This window comes from Coregonus lavaretus (genome assembly GCF_964263955.1).
Source record: "Coregonus lavaretus genome assembly, chromosome: 2".
Classification (NCBI taxonomy): Eukaryota; Metazoa; Chordata; class Actinopteri; order Salmoniformes; family Salmonidae; genus Coregonus; species Coregonus lavaretus.
Window position 1 is genome coordinate 76,783,782 of NC_139989.1, and position 20,521 is coordinate 76,804,302.

The following is a 20,521-nucleotide window of genomic DNA, read 5'->3' on the forward strand; positions in this document are numbered from 1 at the left end:
GTGTGTCCAGTGTGTGTGTGTCCAGTGTGTGTGTGTGTGTGTGTGTGTTGCGTTTGCATGTGTCCAGTGTGTATGTGTCAAGTGTGTGTGTGTGTGTGTGTCTGTCCAGTGTGTTCAGTATCTGTGTGTCCAGTGTGTGTCCTGTGTCCTGTGTGTGTGTGTGTCCAGTGTCCACACACACACACACACACACTGGACCGACACACACACACACACACACACACACTGGACACACACACACACACACACACACACACACACACACACACACTGGACACACACACACTGGACACACACACAAACACACACTGGAAACACACACACACAAAAACACACACTGGACCCACACACACACACACACACACACACTGGACACACACACACACACACAGACACACACACTGGACCCACACACACACACACACACACTCGACACACACACTGGACACACACACACACACACACACACACACACACACACACACACACACACACACACACACTCACACACACACACCACACAGTCTTTATATAACTTAGTCCAAGTGGTGGTCAGAATGTTTGTCTTAACTAGCCTGATAACTCCAACATGTCTGATATGAACATTGACATAAACCCTCTACATACTTGAGTTTCTCCAGTCTGCAGTGTGGATCCTCCAGTCCAGCAGAGAGCAGTCTGACTCCTGAGTCTCCTGGGTGATTGTTACTCAGGTCCAGCTCTCTCAGGTGTGAGGGGTTTGACTTCAGAGCTGAGACCAGAGAAACACAGCCTTCCTCTGTGACTAGACAGCCTGACAGCCTGCAAAGAGTCAAATCATATTAAAATCACACTGCTATTCTTTGGTGGTGAAAATAGTGGCAGTATATTTTTTTCAACATATTCAGATATATCAGTGTCTTGAAACCTGCCATATCTATTCATAAATGAATGTTTCATTATTAGAAATGACAAATTATCAAAGTATTGCATGTAGATAGAAAAATGTATAGTACAAATATTTGAGTAGACTGACCAGAGCAGTTTAAAAAGCAGTATCAGTCAAAAGACAGACAGTGAGGTATCATATTTAGATTGTATTGAGTATACAGTCCACACCATATCTATTTTGACAGTGAAGCTAACATTTTAAATGTGGCTCTATACTCCAGCATTTTGGATTTGAGATCAAATGTTTCATATGAGGTGACAGTATATAATGTCACCTTTTATTTTAGGGTATTTTAATACATATCTGTTTCACCATTTAGAAATTAAAGCACTTTATGTATCTAGTCCCCCCATTTGAAGAAGTCATAAGTATTCTGACCATTTCACTTATAGTGTATTAAAGTAGTCAAAAGTTTAGTATTTGGTCTCAAACTCGTTGGTTGCATTTGCAGTTTGTTTTGGTTGTGTTTTGGGTTATGTTTTGCCCGATAGTAACTGAATGGTGGATGATGACTGGAGTAATTTTCTGTCTAAGTGAGTAGATAACATGTTTCTAAACACTACTAAATTAATCCTGATGATGACATGATTAAGAAAAATCATGAATGAATCATGAATAATAATGAGTGAGAAAGTTACAGAGGCTACAACAAAACATGCTAACCTCTCACCATTACCAATAACAGAGGGGGTATGATCCTTGTTCCTCTGTAACTTTCTCATTCATCATCATTCACGATTCATTCATGGTTATTCATAATCATGGTAGCATCCACATGAATGTAGCAGTGTTCAGAAACATCTTCTATTCTTACTGACAATACAAGTGAAGTGACTCCAAAATGACAGGACATTATTCACCATTCAGTTTCTATTGGGAAAAACATCATCCAAAACAGAACCAAGACAAACTGCAAATGCATTCAACAAGTTTGTAGAATCACAGGCTTGATGTAATCACTGTGGGTAAGGAATATGGGACCAAATACTAAACTTATGACTACTTCAATACAATATAAGTGAATATGTCCAAATTATTAAGACCTTTTCAAATGGGAGAACTAGATACATTAAGTGCTTTCATTTCTAAACAGTAAAACAGGTATGTATGAATACCCTCAAATAAAAAGTGACATTCTGTACTGTTGCCTAATATGAAACATTATACCTCAAATCCAAAATGCTGGAGCATAGCACCAAATTTAAAACTGTAAGGTTCACTATCCAAACACATATGGTGTGGACTATGTGTGCCTGGTAAACACATGTGGATCTGGTGAACAGTTATCACTTGTTGACCAACTACAGGAATACTGACCTCAGAGTCTCCAGTTTACAGTGGGGATTCCCCAGTCCAGCAGAGAGCAGCTTCACTCCTGAATCCTTCAGGTCATTGTTACTCAGGTCCAGCTCTCTCAGGTGTGAGGGGTTTGACTTCAGAGCTGAGACCAGAGAAGCACAGCCTTCCTCTCTGACTAGACAGCCTGACAGCCTGCAAAGAGTCAAATCATATTAAAATCACACTGCTATTCTTTGGTGGTGAAAATAGTGGCAATATATTTTTTCAACATATTCAGATATATCAGTGTCCTGAAACCTGACATATCTATTCATAAATTAATGTATCATTATTTGAAATTATCAAATTATTGCTTGTAGATAGAAAAATGTATTGTACAAATATTTGAGTAGACTGACCAGAGCAGTTTAAAAAGCAGTATCAGTCAAAAGACAGACAGTGAGGTATCAGATTTAGATTGACTTTATGTATCTAGTCCCCCCATTTGAAGAAGTCAAAAGAATTCTGACCAATTCACTTATAGTGTATTAAAGTAGTCAAAAGTTTAGTATTTGGTCCCAAACTCGTTGGTTACATTTGCAGTTTGTTTTGGTTGTGTTTTGGGTTATGTTTTGCCCGATAGTAACTGAATGGTGGATGATGACTGGAGTAATTTTCTGTCAAAGTGTGTAGATAACATGTTTCTAAACACTACTAAATTAATCCTGATGATGCCATGATTAAGAATAATCATGAATGAATCATGAATAATAATGAGTGAGAAAGTTACAGAGGCTACAACAAAACATGCTAACCTCTCACCATTACCAATAACAGAGGGGGTATGATCCTTGTTCCTCTGTAACTTTCTCATTCATCATCATTCACGATTCATTCATGATTATTCATAATCATGGTAGCATCCACATGAATGTAGAAGTGTTCAGAAACATCTTCTATTCTTACTGACAATACAAGTGAAGTGACTCCAAAATGACAGGACATTATTCACCATTCAGTTTCTATTGGGAAAAACATCATCCAAAACAGAACCAAGACAAACTGCAAATGCATTCAACACGTTTATAGAATCACAAGCTTGATGTAATCACTGTGGGTAAGGAATATGGGACCAAATACTAAACTTATGACTACTTTAATACAATATAAGTGAATATGTCCAAATTATTAAGACTTTTTCAAATGGGAGAACTAGATACATAAAGTGCTTTCATTTCTAAACAGTAACACAGATATGTATGAAAATACCCTCAAATAAAAAGTGACATTCTGTACTGTCACCTAATATGAAACATTCTATCTCAAATCCAAAATGCTGGAGCATAGCATCAAATTTAAAACTGTAAGCTTCACTGTCCAAACACATATGGTGTGGACTATGTGTGCCTGGTAAACACATGTGGATCTGGTGAACAGTTATCACTTGTTGACCAACTACAGGAATACTGACCTCAGAGTCTCCAGTTTACAGTGGGGATTCCCCAGTCCAGCAGAGAGCAGCTTCACTCCTGAATCCTTCAGGTCATTGTTACTCAGGTCCAGCTCTCTCAGGTGTGAGGGGTTTGACTTCAGAGCTGAGACCAGAGAAGCACAGCCTTCCTCTGTGACTAGACAGCCTGACAGCCTGCAGAGTCAAATCATATTAAAACCACACTGCTATTCTTTGGTGGTGAAAATAGTGGCAGTATATTTTTTTCAACATATTCAGATATATCAGTGTCTTGAAACCTGCCATATCTATTCATAAATGAATGTTTCATTATTAGAAATGACAAATTATCAAAGTATTGCATGTAGATAGAAAAATGTATAGTACAAATATTTGAGTAGACTGACCAGAGCAGTTTAAAAAGCAGTATCAGTCAAAAGTCAGACAGTGAGGTATCAGATTTAGATTGTATTGAGTATACAGTCCACACCATATCTATTTTGACAGTGAAATTGACATTTTAAATGTGGCTCTGTACTCCAGCATTTTGGATTTGAGATCAAATGTTTCATATGAGGTGACAGTATATAATGTCACCTTTTATTTGAGGGTATTTTATTACATATCTGTTTCACCGTTTAGAAATGAAAGCACTTGATGTTACTAGTCCCCCCATTTGATGAAGTCAAACGTATTCTGACCATTTGACTAATAGTGTATTAACGTAGTCAAAAGTTGAGTATTTGGTTGTAAACTCGTTGGTTGTATTTGCAGTTTGTTTTGGGTTATGTTTTGCCCAATAGTAACTGAATGGTGGATGATGACTGGAGTAATTTTCTGTCAAAGTGTGTAGATAACAGGTTTCTAAACACTACTAAATTAATCCTGATGATGCCATGATTAAGAAAAATTATGAATGAATCATGAATAATAATGAGTGAGAAAGTTACAGAGGCTACAACAAAACATGCTAACCTCTCACCATTACCAATAACAGAGGGGGTCTGATCCTTGTTCCTCTGTAACTTTCTCATTCATCATCATTCACGATTCATTCATGATTATTCATAATCATGGTAGCATCCACATGAATGTAGAAGTGTTCAGAAACATATTCTATTCTTACTGACAATACAAGTGAAGTGACTCCAAAATGACAGGACATTATTCACCATTCAGTTTCTATTGGGAAAAACATCATCCAAAACACAACCAAGACAAACTGCAAATGTATTCAACAAGTTTGTAGAATCACAAGCTTGATGTAATCACTACAGGTAAGGAATATTCAAAGACCAAACACCAAAACACTAAACACTGGACTAAATTAATTTGTCCAAATACTTATGACTTTTTTAAATGGGAGAACTAGAGAACTACATACATTAAGTGCTTTCATTTCTAAACAGTAAAACAGGTATGTATGAATACCCTCAAATAAAAATTTACATTCTGTACTGTTGCCTAATATGAAACAATTTCAAATCCAAAATGATGGAGCATAGTGCCAAATTTAAAACTGTAAACTTCACTGTCCAAACACATATGGTGTGGACTATGTGTGCCTGGTAAACACATGTGGATCTGGTGAACAGTTATCACTTGTTGACCAACTACAGGAATACTGACCTCAGAGTCTCCAGTTTACAGTGGGGATTCCCCAGTCCAGCAGAGAGCAGCTTCACTCCTGAATCCTTCAGGTCATTGATACTCAGGTCCAGCTCTCTCAGGTGTGAGGGGTTTGACTTCAGAGCTGAGACCAGAGAAGCACAGCCTTCCTCTGTGACTAGACAGCCTGACAGCCTGCAAAGAGTCAAATCATATTAAAACCACACTGCTATTCTTTGGTGGTGAAAATAGTGGCAGTATATTTTTTTCAACATATTCAGATATATCAGTGTCCTGAAACCTGCCATATCTATTCATAAATTAATGTATCATTATTAGAAATTTTCAGATTATTGCTTCTAGATAGAAACATGTACAGTGAGAAAAAAAAAAGCATAATATTGTGTGTAGAGAGAAACGTGTATAGTACAAATATTTGAGTAGACTGACCAGAGCAGTTTAAAAAGCAGTATCAGTCAAAAGACAGACAGTGAGGTATCAGATTTAGATTGTATTGAGTATACAGTCCACACCATATCTATTTTGACAGAGAAGCTAACATTTTAAATGAAAGCACTTTATGTATCTATTCCCCCCATTTGAAGAAGTCATAAGTATTCTGACCAATTCACTTATAGTGTATTAAAATAGTCAAGGTTTAGTATTTGGTCCCAAACTCGTTGGTTATATTTGCAGTTTGTTTTGGTTGTGTTTTGGGTTATGTTTTGCCCAATAGTAACTGAATGGTGGATGATGACTGGTGTAATTTTCTGTCTAAGTGAGTAGATAACATGTTTCGAAACACTACAAAATTAATCCTGATAATGCCATGATTAAAAAAACTCATGAATGAATCATGAAAAATAATGAATGAGATAGTTACAGAGGCTACAACAAAACATGCTAACCTCTCACCATTACCAATAACAGAGGGGGTATGATCCTTGTTCCTCTGTAACTTTCTCATTCATCATCATTCACGATTCATTCATGATTATTCATAATCATAGTAGCATCCACATGAATGTAGAAGTGTTCAGAAACATATTCTATTCTTACTGACAATACAAGTGAAGTGACTCCAAAATGACAGGACATTATTCACCATTCAGTTTCTATTGGGAAAAACATCATCCAAAACACAACCAAGACAAACTGCAAATGCATTCAACAAGTTTGTAGAAACACAGGCTTGATGTAATCACTGTGGGTAAGGCATATGGGACCAAATACTAAACGTATGACTACTTTAATAATAATATAAGTGAATATGTCCAAATTATTAAGACTTTTTCAAATGGGAGAACTAGATACATTAAGTCCTTTCATTTCTAAACAGTAAAACAGATGTATGAATACCCTCAAATAAAAGGTGACATTCTGTACTGTTGCCTAATATGAAACATTATATAATAATAATAATAATATGCCATTTAGCAGACGCTTTTATCCAAAGCGACTTACAGTCATGCGTGCATACATTTTTGTGTATGGGTGGTCCCGGGGATCGAACCCACTACCTTGGCGTTACAAGCGCCGTGCTCTACCAGCTGAGCTACAGAGGACCACATATACAGCTACAGAGGACCATATATCTCAAATCCAAAATGATGGAGCATAGCACCAAATGAAAAACTGTAAGCTTCACTGTCCAAACACATATGGTGTGGACTATATGTGCCTGGTAAACACATGTGGATCTGGTGAACAGTTATCACTTGTTGACCAACTACAGGAATACTGACCTCAGAGTCTCCAGTTTACAGTGGGGATTCTCCAGTCCAGCAGAGAGCAGCTTCACTCCTGAATCCTTCAGGTCATTGTTACTCAGATCTAGCTCACTCAGGTGTGAGGGGTTTGACTTCAGAGCTGAGACCAGAGAATCACAGCCTTCCTCTGTGACTAGACAGCCTGAGAGCCTGCAAAGAGTCAAATCATGTTAAAACCACACTGCTATTCTTTGGTGGTCAAAATAGTGGCAGTATATTTTTTTCAAAATATTCAGATATATCAGCGTCCTGAAACCTGCCATATCTATTCATAAATTAATGTTTCATTATTGGAAATGACAAATGATCAAAGTATTGCTTGTAGATAGAAAAATGCATATTACAAATATTTGAGTAGACTGACCAGAGCAGTTTAAAAAGCAGTATCAGTCAAAAGACAGACAGTGAGGTATCATATTTAGATTGTATTGAGTATACAGTCCACACCATATCTATTTTGACAGTGAAGCTAACATTTTAAATGTGGCTCTATACTCCAGCATTTTGGATTTGAGATCAAATGTTTCATATGAGGTGACAGTATATAATGTCACCTTTTATTTGAAGGTATGTTAATACATATCTGTTTCACCGTTTAGAAATGAAAGCACTTTATGTATCCAGTCCCCCATTTGAAGAAGTCAAACGTATTCTGACCATTTTACTTATAGTGTATTAAAGTAGTCAAAAGTTGAGTATTTGGTTGTAAACTCGTTGGTTGCATTTGCAGTTTGTTTTGGTTGTGTTTTGGGTTATGTTTTGCCCAATAGTAACTGAATGGTGGATGATGACTGGAGTAATTTTCTGTCTAAGTGAGTAGATAACAGGTCTCTGTAGCTGTGCCACTAGAGATCCTGGTTCGAATCCAGGCTCTGTCGTAGCCGGCCGCGACCGGGAGACCCATGGGGCGGCGCACAATTGGCCCAGCGTCGTCCAGGGTAGGGGAGGGAATGGCCGGCAGGGATGTAGTTTGGTTGGTAGAGCATGGCATTTGCAACGCTAAGGTTGTGGGTTCGATTCCCACAGGGGGCCAGTATGAAAAAATTAAATAAAAAATAATGTATGCACTCACTAACTGTAAGTCACTCGGGATAAGAGCGTCTGCTAAATGACTAAAATGTAAATGTTTCTAAACACTACTAAATGAATCCTAATGATGCCATGATTAAGAAAAATCATGAATGAATCATGAATAATAATGAGTGAGAAAGTTACAGAGGCTACAACAAAACATGCTAACCTCTCACCATTACCAATAACAGAGGGGGTATGATCCTTGTTCCTCTGTAACTTTCTCATTCATCATCATTCACGATTCATTCATGATTATTCATAATCATGGTAGCATCCACATGAATGTAGCAGTGTTCAGAAACATCTTCTATTCTTACTGACAATACAAGTGAAGTGACTCCAAAATGACAGGACATTATTCACCATTCAGTTTCTATTGGGAAAAACATCATCCAAAACACAACCAAGACAAACTGAAAATGTATTCAACAAGTTTGTAGAATCACAAGCTTGATGTAATCACTGTGGGTAAGGAATATGGGACCAAATACTAAACTTATGACTACTTTAATACAATATAAGTGAATATGTCCAAATTATTACGACATATACAAATGGGAGAACTAGACACATAAAGTGCTTTCATTTCCAAACAGTAACACAGATATGTATGAAAATACCCTCAAATAAAAGGTGACATTCTGTACTGTTGCCTAATATGAAACATTATATCTCAAATCCAAAATGCTGGAGCATAGTACCAAATGTAAAACTGTAAGCTTCACTGTCTAAACACATATGGTGTGGACTTTGTGTGCCTGGTAAACTCATGTGGATCTGGTGAACAGTTATCACTTGTTGACCAACTACAGGAATACTGACCTCAGAGTCTCCAGTTTACAGTGGGGATTCCCCAGTCCAGCAGAGAGCAGCTTCACTCCTGAATCCTTCAGGTCATTGTTACTCAGATCAAGCTCTCTCAGGTGTGAGGGGTTTGACTTCAGAGCTGAGACCAGAGAAGCACAGCCTTCCTCTGTGACTAGACAGCCTGACAGCCTGCAAAGAGTCAAATCATATTAAAATCACACTGCTATTCTTTGGCGGTAAAAATAGTGGCAGTATATTTTTTCAACATATTCAGATATATCAGTGTCCTGAAACCTGCCATATCTATTAATAAATTAATGTATCATTATTAGAAATTATCAGATTATTGCTTCTAGATAGAAACATGTACAGTACAAATATTTGAGTAGACTGACCAGAGCAGTTTAAAAAGCAGTATCAGTCAAAAGACAGACAGTGAGGTATCAGATTTAGATTGTATTGAGTATACAGTCCACACCATATCTATTTTGACGGAGAAGCTAACATTTTAAATGAAAGCACTTTATGTATCTATTCCCCCCATTTGAAGATGTCAAAAAGTATACTGACCAATTCACTTCAAGTGTATTAATATAGTCAAATGTTTAGTATTTGGTCCCAAACTCGTTGGTTGCATTTGCAGTTTGTTTTGGTTGTGTTTTGGGATATGTTTTACCCGATAGTAACTGAATGGTGGATGATGACTGGATTAATCTTCTGTCTAAGTGAGTAGATAACATGTTTCTAAACACTACAAAATTAATCCTGATAATGCCATGATTAATAAAACTCATGAATGAATCATGAAAAATAATGAGTGAGAAAGTTACAGAGGCTACAACAAAACATGCTAACCTCTCACCATTACCAATAACAGAGGGGGTATGATCCTTGTTCCTCTGTAACTTTCTCATTCATCATCATTCACGATTCATTCATGATTATTCATAATCATGGTAGCATCCACATGAATGTAGCAGTGTTCAGAAACATCTTCTATTCTTACTGACAATACAAGTGAAGTGACTCCAAAATGACAGGACATTATTCACCATTCAGTTTCTATTGGGAAAAACATCATCCAAAACACAACCAAGACAAACTGCAAATGTATTCAACAAGTTTGTAGAATCACAGGCTTGATGTTATCACTGTGGGTAAGGAATATGGGACCAAATACTAAACGTATGACTACTTTAATACAATATAAGTGAATATGTCCAAATTATTACGACATATACAAATGGGAGAACTAGACACATAAAGTGCTTTCATTTCCAAACAGTAACACAGATATGTATGAAAATACCCTCAAATAAAAGGTGATATTCTGTACTGTTGCCTAATATGAAACATTATATCTCAAATCCAAAATGCTGGAGCATAGCACCAAATGTAAAACTGTAAGCTTCACTGTCCAAACACATATGGTGTGGACTATGTGTGCCTGGTAAACACATGTGGATCTGGTGAACAGTTATCACTTGTTGACCAACTACAGGAATACTGACCTCAGAGTCTCCAGTTTACAGTGGGGATTCCCCAGTCCAGCAGAGAGCAGATTCACTCCTGAATCCTTCAGGTCATTGATACTCAGATCCAGCTCTCTCAGGTTTGAGGGGTTTGAACTGAGAGCTGAGGCCAACACTTCACAGGATGTGTCTGTGAGTTTACAGCCAGTGAGTCTGTCAACAGAGTAAATACCATGAGGGACAGGTTGTATTAAAATGTTACATTTAGCTTTCCCTGCTTACACTGTTACCCCTGCACTAATAATGTGAACACTGTGTATAGATGTCTCAATGCTACAACTTTTCTGATCCGTTTGTATTACAGTTTGTTTAAGACTTTTCAGCTGATAGAAAGTTTAGTCAGCCAATGAAAATATTGTTGTTCTTACATACAGTAAAGTTTGGTCTGAGGGATAGTCACATGAGTACGTACAGAGCCAGTCAGCCAATAAAAATGCTGCTGTAACTACAATGTATTTTGGTGTGGGATATTTCCATGAATACTTACAGAGCTTTCCTGCAGCCTCTCACAGCTGGGAGCAGTCTCCTACGACCCTCCTCTGATGTCTTGTATACCTTCGGGTCAAACACATCCAGAACCTCCTCTGATATCTGTAGCATGTAGGCCAGCGCTGAACACTGAGAAAGTGTGAGGTTTTTGGATCTCTTCTCTGACCTCAAGTACGCTTGGATTTCCTCCTGTACTGAATGGTCTTTCATCTCTATCAGACAGTGGAAGAGATTGATGCACCTCTCAGGGGAGATGTTCTTCCTCTGCATCACCTTAAGGGATCGGATTGTTTTCTGGACGCTGTCTGGACTGCTTTCTGTCTGTGTCACCAGACCTTGTAGGAGTTTCTGATTGGACTCCAGTGACATGCCATGAAGGAAGCGGACAAAGAGGTCCAGGTGTCCGTTCTTGCTCTCCAAGGCTTTATCCACGGTACTCTTCAGCACCTCATGCAAGGTTAGCTCTTCAGATGCAGCTCTAGACTTTCTCTTGAGGAAGGGCTTCAGTGCATCCATGTTCTTGGTTGTGTAACAATGGTACATGTAGACAGCTGAGAGAAACTCCTGAATGCTCAGATGAACAAAGCAGTACACCACTCTCTGAAATAACACAGACTCTTCTTTAAAGATTTGTGTGCACACTCCTGAGTACACTGAGGCTTCTTTGACATCAATGCCACACTCTTTCAGGTCTTCTTCATAGAACATGAGATTACCCTTCTCCAGATTTTCAAACGCCAGCTTCCCCAGCTTCAGAAGAATATCCTTATCTGACTCCATGAGCTCCTGTTGATCCATCTCATCTCTTCCATGATATTTCTGGTTCTTCAGGCTGGTCTGAATGAGCAGGAAGTGTATTGCCATCTCAGTCAGAGTCGTGGGCATCTCTCTCCTCTTGTCTGTACTCAACATGTGCTCAAGGACTATTGCAGAAATCCAACAGAACACTGGCATGTGGCACATGATGTGGAGGCTCCTTGATGTCTTTATGTGTGAGATGATTCTGCTGGCCAGGTCCTCATCACTGAATCTCTTCCTGAAGTACTCCTCCTTCTGTGGGTCATTGAACCCTCGTACCTCTGTCACCTGGTCAACACACTTAGGGGGGATCTGATTGGTTGCTGCTGGTCGGGAGGTTATCCATAGGAGAGCAGAGGGAAGCAGATTCCCCTTGATGAGGTTTGTCAGCAGAACATCGACAGACGATGTCTGGGTGACATCAGACACATTTTCATTGTGCTGGAAATCCAATGGAAGTCTGCTTTCATCCAAACCATCAAAGATGAACATAGCTTTACAGGCAGTGAGTTTCTTTGCATTGCCTATGTCTAGTTCTGTGTGGAAGCCATTTAAAAGTCTGAGAAGACTGTACTGGAGATCTTTAATCAAGTTCAGCTCCCGGAAAGGAAGCACAAATATGATATCCACATCTTGGTTCGCCTTCTCTTCAGCCCAGTCTAGGATGAACTTCTGCACAGAGACTGTTTTTCCGATGCCAGCGATGCCCTTCGTCAGCACAGTTCTGATGCTTCTCTCTTGGCCTGGTAAGGGTTTAAATATGTCATTGCAGTGGATTGCTGTGTCATGTGAGGTTGGTGTCCTGGATGCTGTCTCTAGCTGCCACACCTCATGTTCATTGTTAACCCCTTCACTCTCTCCCTCTGTGATGTAGAGCTCTGTGTAAATCCTGTTGAGGGGAGTTTGGTTTCCTGCTTTTTCCATGCCTTCTATCACACATTCATACCTCCTTTTCAGACTGTCTTTATGGTTTACTATAGCTCTCAGCAGGCTGTCATCCACTACAAGGGAAGAGGGAAAATGATGTGTATCAGAAACATTCATAGACAGGATGAAAAGTGGGCCTTCCACAACTACAGTAACTTCTATTATCTCATAATATTGTAGTTAACTACTGTAAATCATATTAAGGTATTGACTTGGCCCACGTGTGCAAGTGGTCTTACTGTTTTCAGAGCCTCGTGTTTTATTGGGTTGACTCAGGTGCTGTAGTACAGGCCGTGTTCTGGATCTCTTTCTACACTGAGGACAGTCATAGTCTCCTGAAGGAGCAGGTTTCTCCCAGTATCTGGTGATGCACTGTCTGCAGAACCTGTGTCCACAGGTGATAGAGACTGGATCCCTCAGCACCTGCTGACACACTGCACACCTGGACTGATCCTCTGGCAGAGTAGACCATCCACTACAGAGATAAAGGAGAGAGAGAGAGATTGTAGATGTTAATACTGATCCTCTAACAGAGTAGACCTTCCACTACAGAGATAAAGGAGAGAGAGATTGTAGATGTTAATACTGATCCTCTGGCAGAGTAGACCTTCCACTACAGAGATAAAGGAGAGATAGATTGTAGATGTTAATACTGATCCTCTGGCAGAGTAGATCATCCACTACAGAGATAAAGGAGAGAGAGATTGTAGATGTTAATACGGATCCTCTGGCAGAGTAGACCTTCCACTACAGAGATAAAGGAGAGAGAGATTATAGATGTTAATACTGATCCTCTGGCAGAGTAGATCATCCACTACAGCGATAAAGGAGAGAGAGATTGTAGATGTTAATACTGATCCTCTAACAGAGTAGATCATCCACTACAGAGATAAAGGAGAGAGAGATTGTAGATGTTAATACTGATCCTCTGGCAGAGTAGACCTTCCACTACAGAGATAAAGGAGAGAGAGATTGTAGATGTTAATACTGATCCTCTAACAGAGTAGACCATCCACTACAGAGATAAAGGAGAGAGAGAGAGATTGTAGATGTTAATACTGATCCTCTGGCAGAGTAGATCTTCCACTACAGAGATAAAGGAGAGAGAGATTGTAGATGTTAATACTGATCCTCTGGCAGAGTAGACCTTCCACTACAGAGATAAAGGAGAGAGAGATTGTAGATGTTAATACTGATCCTCTAACAGAGTAGACCTTCCACTACAGAGTTAAAGGAGAGAGAGAGAGATTGTAGATGTTAATAATGATCCTCTAACAGAGTAGACCTTCCACTACAGAGATAAAGGAGAGAGAGAGAGAGAGATTGTAGATGTTAATACTGATCCTCTAACAGAGTAGATCATCCACTACAGAGATAAAGGAGAGAGAGATTGTAGATGTTAATACTGATCCTCTGGCAGAGTAGACCATCCACTACAGAGATAAAGGAGAGAGAGATTGTAGATGTTAATACTGATCCTCTGGCAGAGTAGACCTTCCACTACAGAGATAAAGGAGAGAGAGATTGTAGATGTTAATACTGATCCTCTGGCAGAGTAGACCTTCCACTACAGAGATAAAGGAGAGAGAGATTGTAGATGTTAATACTGATCCTCTAACAGAGTAGACCTTCCACTACAGAGATAAAGGAGAGAGAGAGAGAGAGATTGTAGATGTTAATACTGATCCTCTGGCAGAGTAGACCTTCCACTACAGAGATAAAGGAGAGAGAGAGATTGTAGATGTTAATACTGTTCATAGACAGACAGCTGGGAACAGAATACTCTGCTCTCTGAGTGTGGTAGTAGCCTCTGGAAAGGATAACATGTCCACAGTGGTATTACTAAACTATATGAACTCAGAAGGTTGTAGAAACATGTCCACAGTGGTATTACTAAACTATATGAACTCAGAAGGTTGTAGAAACATGTCCACAGTGGTATTACTAAACAATATGAACTCAGAAGATTGTAGAAACATGTCCACAGTGGTATTACTAAACTATATGAACTCAGAATGTTGTAGAAACATGTCCACAGTGGTATTACTAAACTATATGAACTCAGAAGGTTGTAGAAACATGTCCACAGTGGTATTACTAAACTATATGAACTCAGAATGTTGTAGAAACATGTCCACAGTGGTATTACTAAACTATATGAACTCAGAAGGTTGTAGAAACATGTCCACTGTGGTATTACTAAACTATATGAACTCAGAAGGTTGTAGAAACATGTCCACAGTGGTATTACTAAACTATATGACCTCAGGTTGTAGAAACATATCCACAGTGGTATTACTAAACTATATGAACTCAGGTTGTAGAAACATGTCCACAGTGGTATTACTAAACTATATGAACTCAGAAGGTTGTAGAAACATGTCCACAGTGGTATTACTAAACTATATGAACTCAGAAGGTTGTAGAAACATGTCCACAGTGGTATTACTAAACTATATGAACTCAGAAGGTTGTGGAAACATGTCCACAGTGGTATTACTAAACTATATGACCTCAGGTTGTAGAAACATGTCCACAGTGGTATTACTAAACTATATGACCTCAGAAGGTTGTAGAAACATGTCCACATTGGTATTACTAAACTATATGAACTCAGAAGGTTGTAGAAACATGTCCACAGTGGTATTACTAAACTATATGAACTCAGAAGGTTGTGGAAACATGTCCACAGTGGTATTACTAAACTATATGACCTCAGGTTGTAGAAACATGTCCACAGTGGTATTACTAAACTATATGACCTCAGAAGGTTGTAGAAACATGTCCACAGTGGTATTACTAAACTATATGAACTCAGGTTGTAGAAACATGTCCACAGTGGTATTACTAAACTATATGACCTCAGAAGGTTGTAGAAACATGTCCACAGTGGTATTACTAAACTATATGAACTCAGGTTGTAGAAACATGTCCACAGTGGTATTACTAAAATATATGAACTCAGAAGGTTGTGGAAACATGTCCACAGTGGTATTACTAAACTATATGACCTCAGGTTGTAGAAACATGTCCACAGTGGTATTACTAAACTATATGACCTCAGAAGGTTGTAGAAACATGTCCACAGTGGTATTACTAAACTATATGAACTCAGAAGGTTGTAGAAACATGTCCACTGTGGTATTACTAAACTATATGAACTCAGAAGGTTGTAGAAACATGTCCACAGTGGTATTACTAAACTATATGAACTCAGAAGGTTGTAGAAACATGTCCACAGTGGTATTACTAAACTATATGAACTCAGAAGGTTGTAGAAACGTCCACAGTGGTATTACTAAACTATATGAACTCAGAAGGTTGTAGAAACATGTCCACAGTGGTATTACTAAACTATATGAACTCAGAAGGTTGTAGAAACATGTCCACAGTGGTATTACTAAACAATATGAACTCAGACGGTTGTAGAAACATGTCCACTGTGGTATTACTAAACTATATGAACTCAGAAGGTTGTAGAAACATGTCCACAGTGGTATTACTAACCTATATGAACTCAGGTTGTAGAAACATGTCCACAGTGGTATTACTAAACTATATGAACTCAGAAGGTTGTAGAAACATGTCCACAGTGGTATTACTAAACTATATGAACTCAGAAGGTTGTAGAAACATGTCCACAGTGGTATTACTAAACTATATGACCTCAGGTTGTAGAAACATGTCCACAGTGGTATTACTAAACTATATGACCAAAATAAACCACTATGAAACAACATGTTAAAATATACACTGATTGGACAAAACACACAAAGCCCCCTCCTGCTTTACAGTTTCTACTCAGATACACAAAATACATATTTGTTCTCCACTTCAATAGTAATATAAAACATTCTACCAGTAACTTACCTAGGGTCAAAGGTCACTGGTCCATCACTAAAATGTATAGGTTGATCCATAGAGAAGTCACTCTTCATGGACAGATGACTGGGTACTGGAGAGACTGATCTCAGAGTTTGGTTGGAGATTCTGGAAAACATAATAAATCACCATGAAACTACATTATAAAATATATCAAAACTATATTTCAATAGATAAAATACATTACATGAAGCAATAAAATATATGCCATTACATAAAGCAAAAAACATACACTGAGTATACAAAACATTAAGAACACCTTCCTAATAATGAGTTGCACCTCCCCTCTCTTTTGCCCTCAGAACAGCCTCAACTCGACGGGGCATGAACTCTACAAGGTGTCGAAAGCGTCCCACAGGGATGCTGGCCCATGTTGACGCCAATGCGTCCCACAGTTGTGTCAAAATGGCTGGACATTTATTTTGGGTGGTGGACCATTCTTGATACACACAGGACACTTTTGAGCGTGAACAACCCAGCAGCGTTGCAGTTCTTGACAAAAACCTGTGTGCCTGGTACCCACTACAATACCCCGTTCAAAGGCATACCCTGTCCATTCACCCTCTGAATGGCACATTTACACAATCCATGTCTCATTTGTCTCCAGGATTAAAAATCATTCATTAACCTCTCTCCTCCCCTTCAACTACACTGATTGAAGTTGATTTAACAAGTTACATAAATAAGAGATCATATCTTTCACCTGGATTCACCTTGTCAATCTATGTCATGGGAAAAAGCAGGTGTTCATAATGTTTTGTACACTCAGTGTATTAAAATATATGACATAAACAACTAATTATAAGCAGATGCTTTACAGTATATACTCAGATACACAAAATACATCTGGTTTCAGATCTAGAAGATTCTCCTCTTCAATAGTAATATCATCAACTCTGACCAGTAACTTACCTAGGGTCAAAGGTCACTGGTCCATCACTAAAATGTATAGGTTGATCCATAGAGAAGTCACTCTTCATGGACAGATGACTGGGTACTGGAGAGATTGATCTCAGAGTTTGGTTGGAGATTCTGGAAAACATAATAAATCACCATGAAACTACATTTTAAAATATATCAAAACTATATTTCAAGAGATAAAATACATTACATAAAGCAATAAAATATATGCCATTACATAAAGCAAAAAGCATACACTGAGTATACAAAACATTAAGAACACCTTCCTAATATTGAGTTTCACCTCCCCTCTCTTTTGCCCTCAGAACAGCCTCAACTCGTCGGGGCATGAACTCTACAAGGTGTCGAAAGCGTCCCACAGGGATGCTGGCCCATGTTGACTCCAATCAGTCCCACAGTTGTGTCAAAATGGCTGGACATTTATTTTGGGTGGTGGACCATTCTTGAAGCACACAGGAAACTTTTGAGCGTGAACAACCCAGCAGCGTTGCAGTTCTTGACAAAAACCTGTGTGCCTGGTACCTACTACCATACCCCGTTCAAAGACACTTAAATATTTTGTCTTGCCTATTCACCATCTGAATGGCACATTTACACAATCCATGTCTCAATTGTCTCAAGGCTTAAAAATCCTTCATTAACCTCTCTCCTCCCCTTCAACTACACTGATTGAAGTTGATTTAACAAGTTACATAAATAAGAGATCATATCTTTCACCTGGATTCACCTTGTCAATCTATGTCATGGGAAAAAGCAGGTGTTCATAATGTTTTGTACACTCAGTGTATTAAAATATATGACATAAACAACTAATTATAAGCAGATGCTTTACAGTATATACTCAGATACACAAAATACATCTGGTTTCAGATCTAGAAGAATCTCCTCTTCAATAGTAATATCATCAACTCTGACCAGTAACTTACCTAGGGTCAAAGGTCACTGGTCCATCACTAAAATGTATAGGTTGATCCATAGAGAAGTCACTCTTCATGGACAGATGACTGGGTACTGGAGAGATTGATCTCAGAGTTTGGTTGGAGATTCTGGAAAACATAATAAATCACCATGAAACTACATTTTAAAATATATCAAAACTATATTTCAAGAGATAAAATACATTACATAAAGCAATAAAATATATGCCATTACATAAAGCAAAAAGCATACACTGAGTATACAAAACATTAAGAACACCTTCCTAATATTGAGTTTCACCTCCCCTCTCTTTTGCCCTCAGAACAGCCTCAACTCGTCGGGGCATGGACTCTACAAGGTGTCGAAAGCGTCCCACAGGGATGCTGGCCCATGTTGACTCCAATTAGTCCCACAGTTGTGTCAAAATGGCTGGACATTTATTTTGGGTGGTGGACCATTCTTGAAGCACACAGGAAACTTTTGAGCGTGAACAACCCAGCAGCGTTGCAGTTCTTGACAAAAACCTGTGTGCCTGGTACCTACTACCATACCCCGTTCAAAGACACTTAAATATTTTGTCTTGCCTATTCACCATCTGAATGGCACATTTACACAATCCATGTCTCAATTGTCTCAAGGCTTAAAAATCCTTCATTAACCTCTCTCCTCCCCTTCAACTACACTGATTGAAGTTGATTTAACAAGTTACATAAATAAGAGATCATATCTTTCACCTGGATTCACCTTGTCAATCTATGTCATGGGAAAAAGCAGGTGTTCATAATGTTTTGTACACTCAGTGTATTAAAATATATGACATAAACAACTAATTATAAGCAGATGCTTTACAGTATATACTCAGATACACAAAATACATCTGGTTTCAGATCTAGAAGATTCTCCTCTTCAATAGTAATATCATCAACTCTGACCAGTAACTTACCTAGGGTCAAAGGTCACTGGTCCATCACTAAAATGTATAGGTTGATCCATAGAGAAGTCACTCTTCATGGACAGATGACTGGGTACTGGAGAGATTGATCTCAGAGTTTGGTTGGAGATTCTGGAAAACATAATAAATCACCATGAAACTACATTTTAAAATATATCAAAACTATATTTCAAGAGATAAAATACATTACATAAAGCAATAAAATATATGCCATTACATAAAGCAAAAAGCATACACTGAGTATACAAAACATTAAGAACACCTTCCTAATATTGAGTTTCACCTCCCCTCTCTTTTGCCCTCAGAACAGCCTCAACTCGTCGGGGCATGAACTCTACAAGGTGTCGAAAGCGTCCCACAGGGATGCTGGCCCATGTTGACTCCAATTAGTCCCACAGTTGTGTCAAAATGGCTGGACATTTATTTTGGGTGGTGGACCATTCTTGAAGCACACAGGAAACTTTTGAGCGTGAACAACCCAGCAGCGTTGCAGTTCTTGACAAAAACCTGTGTGCCTGGTACCTACTACCATACCCCGTTCAAAGACACTTAAATATTTTGTCTTGCCTATTCACCATCTGAATGGCACATTTACACAATCCATGTCTCAATTGTCTCAAGGCTTAAAAATCCTTCATTAACCTCTCTCCTCCCCTTCATCTACACTGATTGAAGTTGATTTAACAAGTTACATAAATAAGAGATCATATCTTTCACCTGGATTCACCTTATCAATCTATGTCATGGAAAAAGCATGTGTTCATAATGTTTTGTACACTCAGTGTACATAAAGCATTAAAATATATGCCATTACATAAAGCATTAAATTATGTGACATTACACAAAGCATTTAAATATATGCCATTACATAAAGCATTAAATTATGTGACATTACACAAAGCATTTAAATATATGCCATTACATAAAGCATTAAATTATGTGACATTACACAAAGCATTTAAATATATGCCATTACATAAAGCATTAAATTATGTGACATTACACAAAGCATTTAAATATATGCCATTACATAAAGCATTAAATTATGTGACATTACACAAAGCATTTAAATATATGCCATTACATAAAGCATTAAATTATGTGACATTACACAAAGCATTTAAATATATGCCATTACATAAAGCATTAAATTATGTGACATTACACAAAGCATTTAAATATATG

At 38.3% G+C, this 20,521-nt stretch overlaps 1 protein-coding gene across 1 annotated transcript in view; it reads right to left on the minus strand.

The window, feature by feature from the left end:
• The window catches only part of LOC311140557 (NLR family CARD domain-containing protein 3-like), a 23,059-nt gene extending 3,640 nt beyond the window's left edge, over positions 1 to 19,419 (minus strand). Inside the window, exons 1-8 of the mRNA XM_084175669.1 lie at positions 19,328 to 19,419; positions 18,393 to 18,512; positions 17,458 to 17,577; positions 16,534 to 16,653; positions 12,903 to 13,138; positions 10,937 to 12,737; positions 10,500 to 10,602; positions 628 to 794 (exon numbers count right to left, since the gene is read on the minus strand). Of these exons, the coding sequence (XP_084031795.1) occupies positions 628 to 794; positions 10,500 to 10,602; positions 10,937 to 12,737; positions 12,903 to 13,138; positions 16,534 to 16,653; positions 17,458 to 17,577; positions 18,393 to 18,512; positions 19,328 to 19,395 (2,735 nt within the window). The 5' untranslated portion in view covers positions 19,396 to 19,419. The remainder of the gene's footprint in view (positions 1 to 627; positions 795 to 10,499; positions 10,603 to 10,936; positions 12,738 to 12,902; positions 13,139 to 16,533; positions 16,654 to 17,457; positions 17,578 to 18,392; positions 18,513 to 19,327) is intronic.
• Between the last annotated feature and the right edge of the window lie 1,102 nt (positions 19,420 to 20,521).